This window comes from Moschus berezovskii, chromosome 24, assembly GCF_049115385.1.
Source record: "Moschus berezovskii isolate FMDL1 chromosome 24, NW_MosBer_1.0, whole genome shotgun sequence".
NCBI lineage: Eukaryota > Metazoa > Chordata > Mammalia > Artiodactyla > Moschidae > Moschus > Moschus berezovskii.
Window position 1 is genome coordinate 11915156 of NC_142483.1, and position 5995 is coordinate 11921150.

Sequence of the window (5995 nt, forward strand, 5' to 3'; positions counted from 1 at the left end):
GAATGCCTTGTGGAATTACAGCGGTGGCGGGGATGATTTCATCCATTAGCTTTGTCCAATGCCCAGCACCTAACAGTAGGTTGGAAAGTATGTGCGACTGATTGAATCGTACAGAATAAAGGAGTGGGCGGATTAAAGCAATAGGCGAGGTGGCGATTATCATCCCACTGTAGACATGAAGACACTGAGGCCTGAAGGTGACTGCATCCAAGCCTCTTGGAGGGCAGGGCGGAGCCAATACCAGCTCCGGCCCGGGTTCCCGCTCGCCCCACCCTTCGCCGTCGGCGCCCCAACCCCGCCCCCACACTTCCGGATCATGCTCCGCCCCCATAGGGCACTTCCGGTCCTGGGGCTGGACCTTGGGTCGCCGAATGGTTAAGGCGGTATGTTGGCGCGGTGAGGACCTGCAGAGCCACAGGGCCATTGGCTGTGGGGCTGCGGGCCTGGGCAGCAGCGGGCTCTTATTTTCTCGGACATTACGCGACAGCCATTTCCCTGAGGAAAGCCTGGGGCCTTGGCCTGCGGGTGACGTCACTTCCGGCGCCGGCAGGCGGGCTAAGGCGGGGAAAGGGCTCTAGCCCCGCTTGGTGGCGGGGAGGTGTCAAGGCGGGTCGGCTTTGTATTTACGACTTTCTGGAGCTCAGGGTAGTTTAGGAGAGGCGGTGTTCCAAGTGGAGTTGTTGGATTTGGCAAATAAAAATGCAGGGCGTCTAGTTAAACTTGAATTTTAACTAGATAAACAAATACTTTTTTAGTATAGATATGTCCCAAATATTGTATGGAACATATTTAGTTTTTAACAATTCCTAATTTATCTGAAATTGAAACTTGATTGGACGTTCTGTATTTTTTCTGGCCGCCTTAGTCTTGGGCGCCCCCTGCCTTGGGTTCTGATATCCATTGGCAACGCTGGTATCCTCTAGGCCTGCATTTATCGGGGAAACAGGTACAGATTTCGTCCAGACCGTTAAAATCAGCTGTTGTTACGTTCTAAGCCACTTTTATGGCCAGTGCTCATTGGCCAGCCCCAGCAATAGCTGGGCCCGTTTTGAATCCCCATGGCAGCTCCCTCAGTCTGTTCCCGTTCACAGCTGGAGTCAGGAACGGTTTGTCTTCTTTTAATGGGAAAGTTGAGCTCCAGGCAGGCTAAGTGATCCGCGGCTGGACGTTGCCAGGTGTTTTTTTGGTGTAGGATAAAGCGATGTTTGCAATCGAGGTTTTCAGTGTTAACAATGGACAGCTTCAGAGAGCCCAGGGATGTCAAAGGAAGAGCATTAGTCTCATCTCACCTCTCATTTTGCACAGGAGACCCAGTTAGAGAAACGGAGCTGTCCCTGTGCTAGAGCTGGAGCCTGATTCCCCTGCTCTGTCCACTTGCTGCTGCAGTCAGCATGTATGGTGGGCATTTATTAATTTATAACTATAAAGTAAATTTATAACTTATTAAAGTAACGCCTTGTTAGAGATGAACTCTTTAGCACTTTTTTGTCCCTAAACTACTCTGCAACCTCTTGACCTTCACCTCAAGTCTTCTTTGGCCTTTACTGTGCCCAGTGGGGAAAATGACTATTTGGCCTCAGCGGTAGAAGCCTGCCCTTTGCCTGCCCCAGCCACGCGGCTCTCACCCCTGTGGGTGGTGTGATCCAAGATTTGTTATGTCAGAGCAAAAGGCATGTTCTTGGCAGGGGTGGGTCTGGCTATGTAGGTGGAAGGGCATCCTTTCTGTCCTGCAGATTGGGCCCCATCGTACCTGGGGTCATGTGGTGTCTAAGGAATTTTTTAAGGTTCTACTGTGAGTCCAAGTTGAAACAAGCTGTTGCTGGGCTGGCCCTGAGTGCGGGATTCTTCAGGCTTTGTGGCCCAAGGATGTGCCTGGACCTGCTTGTCAGTGTCCCGGCAAATCTACAGCCTCCCTGCACAGACTTAGTCTTTCCAGGCTCCCCAGTCCAGGCCTGTGAGATAATGAAACAGAGCAGCCTGGAGGTCAGTGGGCTCCAGGTCAGTTGGTGGCATAGCCAGCAGCTTTGTTGCAACTGAAGTAAAGAGGTAAAGAGGCAAGGAAGGAGTGCCAGAAAGGGGTGTTGCCCTGGGCGAGGCTCAGAAGTGCAGGAGATGGAAAAGCGGCAGGATGGAAGCCCACGGATGGTCATTTCTTCCTCTGTGAATGATTAACTCTCAGCCGTAGGAGGTGTTCTAGGAGGAGGGCTCTGCTAACAGGACCTCTGGACTCTGGGCAGGGTGTCCAGAGAGCTGGCGCGTGGCCTGCAGAAGACGAGGACGTGGTTGGTTAGACTGCAGGCCTGGGCTCAGAAGACTGGAGTGAGATCAGACAACTGTGGACCTTAGGAATTCTCCTGGGTCTGGCAGATGGCCCATTCCTGCAGCAGCAGCTGTGGGGTCCACTGGCCCTGAAGCCTTCTGTCTCTGGTTTTGCAGCAGCCTAACCAGTGCTTTCTTCCTCCTAGGCAGCCATGGATGCCACGTGGTGCTGAGAGCAGTGGGGCATGGCTGCAGCCCTGCAGGTTCTGCGTCACTTGGCCAGAGCCCCCTCAGGCCCACTCCTCTGGGGAGGCCCATTGGCCCGCCTGGCCAGTAGCATGGCTTTGGCAGAGCAGGCACGGCAGCTGTTTGAGAGCACTGTGGGTGCGGTGCTGCCGGGCCCCATGCTGCAGCGGGCCCTGTCCTTGGACCCTGACAGTGGAGAGCTGAAGGTGCGGGACCGGAGCTTTCAGCTGCGGCAGAACCTCTACCTGGTGGGCTTTGGCAAGGCTGTGCTGGGCATGGCAGCTGCAGCTGAGGAGCTTCTGGGCCAGCATCTTGTGCAGGGTGTGATCAGTGTTCCTAAGGGGATCCGTGCAGCCATGGAGCATGCTGGCAAGCCGTAAGGAACCTGGGGGTGCTGTTCTCATCTGGAGGGGAACCTGGGCCCATGTTCAGGCTGGATCGGGATCTCCTTCCTTCGCCAGCTTCCAGTTTCTTCTGGGAGTGGCCTGGCTCCAGGGTGGGTGTCAGTGGACGTCCTTGTTCATATCCCCTTCACCTGTACATCTGAGAAACCAGGCGGGACATGGAGCCCACCACATCTCTGGCTCACCCTTCTCTCTCCCCGAGGGAGATGCTGCTGAAGCCACACAGCCGCATCCAGGTTTTTGAGGGTGCGGAGGACAACCTGCCAGACCGGGACGCTCTGCGGGCTGCTCTGGCCATCAGGCAGCTGGCCGAAGGCCTCACAGCTGATGACCTGCTGCTCGTGCTCATCTCAGGTGAGGGTGCCATATTGGCTCAGGACAGTGTGTGTGTGTGTGTGTGAGTGTGTGTGTGTGTGGCAGCGGGGAGGTTTCCCAATATCAGGCGTGCAAGGAACCATTGGTCAGAGCCCTCAAGGTCACAGATTAGAGGCAGTAAAGACCTGGATGGCTGACTCCTTGGTGGCCTCCCCTGAGCTGTGGGGCCCTCCACTTGATTGACCTTGTCAGATAACTGTGAGAGGGCACACAGGGAGCACCTCGCTGAGGTCTTGCAAGGAAAACATCTCTGTTGATGCTGCTGTTGGCACCGTTGGCACCTGGGGCTAGAACCCTGGTTTCCAGCTCCCTGAGTCCCCTGCCTTGTTTTCCACTGTCTCCTCCATGTCTGTTTCCTTTTCCAAGTTCTTAAGGAATAGTTCTTCCAGTGTCTGCTGGGACCTGGGCTACCCCAAGGCAGAGTTCAACCTCACGTGCCTTGGTTGGAGTGACTGTGTGGGCATTCACTGTATGTCCACACGGGGGCACCCTAACCCCTCTTTCTAGCCTCCACATCCCTAAGTGACCACTGCCTGCTGACTCCCCAGGTCGGGAAGTCCCCGTGCCATCCATCCCCTCTGCCCAAACCCTTCACTGTCTCTGCAGGGGGAGGCTCAGCCCTGCTGCCTGCCCCCATCCCACCTGTCACGCTGGAGGAGAAGCAGATGCTAACCAAGCTGCTGGCGGCCCGGGGAGCCACAATCCAGGAGCTGAACACCATCCGGAAGGCCCTGTCCCAGCTCAAGGGCGGGGGGCTGGCTCAGGCCGCCTACCCTGCCCAGGTGCGTGGGGCCCTTCTTCGCCAGGCAGTCCGGGGCTGGTGGAACCAGGCCTACGTGTGCTGGGGAGATGAAGGACAGAGGCCTGGTATGGGAGTCCACAGGGCTGGGTGTTTTGCACACCCACTTGAGAGGGGTTAGAAGTGGGTGAGGAAGTGCCCTGGGTGGTGTGAAGACATGTGGCTCCATGAAGGCAGTGTGTCCTCTCGGGCCCTGAGGCAAGCGTCAGGCGGGCCTGAGCCCTGCCTCTGCGACCCCTCCCCAGGTGGTGAGCCTCATTCTGTCAGACGTGGTGGGGGACCCCGTGGAGGTGATTGCCAGCGGCCCCACCGTGGCCAGCATCCACAGCGTGCAAGACTGCCTGCACATCCTCAGTCGCTATGGCCTTCGCGCTGCCCTGCCACGTTCTGTGAAGACTGTGCTGGCCCGGGCAGACTCCGACCCCCACGGGCCACACACCTGTGGTCACGTCCTCAACGTGATCCTTGGCTCCAATGCACTGGCACTGGCCGAGGCTCAGAAGCAGGCTGAGGCGCTGGGATACAGGGCTGTGGTGCTGAGCACAGCCATACAGGGTGATGTGAAAAGCGTGGCCCAGTTCTACGGGCTGCTGGCCCGAGTCGCTGGAGCCCGTCTTGCCCTGCCTGGCGCCGGAGCGTCTGTGGAGGAGGATGAACAACTCTGTGAACTTGCAGCTGACCTCCAGCTCCCAGATCTGCAGCTGAAGGAGGCTCTGGAGGCTGTGGTGGGCGCTTGGGGCCCAGTCTGCTTGCTGGCTGGTGGCGAGCCCACAGTGCAGTTGCAGGGCTCAGGCAGGGGTGGCCGCAACCAGGAGCTGGCCCTGCGTGTTGGAGTGGAGCTGGGACAGTGGCCACTGCGGACTGTTGACGTGCTGTTTTTGAGCGGTGGCACCGATGGGCAGGATGGGCCCACAGAGGCAGCCGGGGCCTGGGTCAGGCCTGAGCTTACCAGCCAGGCTGCCGCTGAGGGTCTGGACGTGGCCACCTTCCTAGCCCATAATGACTCACATACCTTCTTCTGCCACTTCCAGGGTGGGGCACAGCTGCTGCACACGGGGCTGACCGGCACCAATGTCATGGACGCCCACTTCCTGTTCCTGCATCCGCAGTGATGATGTAGGCCATGTTTTTGGGAACCCAGAAGAGGCCTGCAGGGCAGATTTGGTCCCCAGGGCCCGACTAAGCTTTAGAGCCCCTTCTCCCTTGGCTGTGGCTACTTGGTTGGCCCTCGCACTTCCCAACCAGGGCCTCTTCTCTGTGTCCAGTTTCACACTGGCCAGGCAGATGGGGGCTTTCTTCCACCTCTACTTTCAGTCATGGCAGCGGGTCCCCCAGAGGACCAGGACAGGCCCCTGGGCCAGTTCACTGTTCCTAGTCTTCTCCCCCTGGCAGCCCCTCTGCTCAGCTCCCAAGCCTGTTTCTTCTGTGGGGTGAAGCAAGAAGGACTGAAAATAAAAAGGACCATGCTCTGGGTTCTCAGTGCGTCTTCTCTCAGAGCGCAGACCATCAGGGGGCTGCCGGGAGCGGAGTGGTGGCTGCCAGTAGCCCCTGCACCGGGGCCCTGCAGGAGTTCGCTGTCGCGTCTCTACAGGGCACTCGATTCACCTCAACAGGAGCCTGGGAGGGTTGAGCCTGGCATGCTTGACGTGGGTGAGCAGAGACCCCAGGGAGGACAGGCCCAAGGACGCTAGTCCTGTTGTCAGTCCCCCGTGTGGCATCCCTGCTGAGGTGTCTCCTCCCTGGGAGCTTGCTTGCTGCCTGCCCCACCAAGGACTTCCCTCCCTTCTGTCTTTTGGACAGTCCTTAGCCAGACTGTACCTTCTTTGGTTGAGCTGCCTCGTTTTTCCAGGGGCTGCCCCCAGCCACACAGGACACTGGGTCTTGTTTCCTTGTGCCAGGCCCTTTTTCCCAG

The 5995-nt window shown here is 57.9% G+C and overlaps 1 protein-coding gene across 3 annotated transcripts; it reads left to right on the forward strand.

Annotated features, from left to right (window-relative positions):
- The first annotated feature begins 319 nt into the window (after positions 1-319).
- Positions 320-5575, forward strand: GLYCTK (glycerate kinase). Of its 3 annotated transcripts, none has more exons than XM_055413971.2 (5): positions 320-396; positions 2466-2881; positions 3112-3263; positions 3891-4066; positions 4329-5575. In XM_055413971.2, the coding sequence occupies exons 2-5, from the start codon at positions 2505-2507 to the stop codon at positions 5193-5195; spliced, it is 1572 nt and encodes a 523-aa protein (XP_055269946.2). In that variant the 5' UTR covers positions 320-396; positions 2466-2504; the 3' UTR covers positions 5196-5575. The 3 variants fall into 3 exon arrangements, with proteins under 3 accessions (XP_055269946.2, XP_055269945.2, XP_055269947.2); XM_055413970.2 differs by having other exon boundaries at positions 323-383; XM_055413972.2 differs by lacking the exon at positions 320-396 and adding an exon at positions 409-1398.
- The last annotated feature ends 420 nt before the right edge of the window (positions 5576-5995 follow it).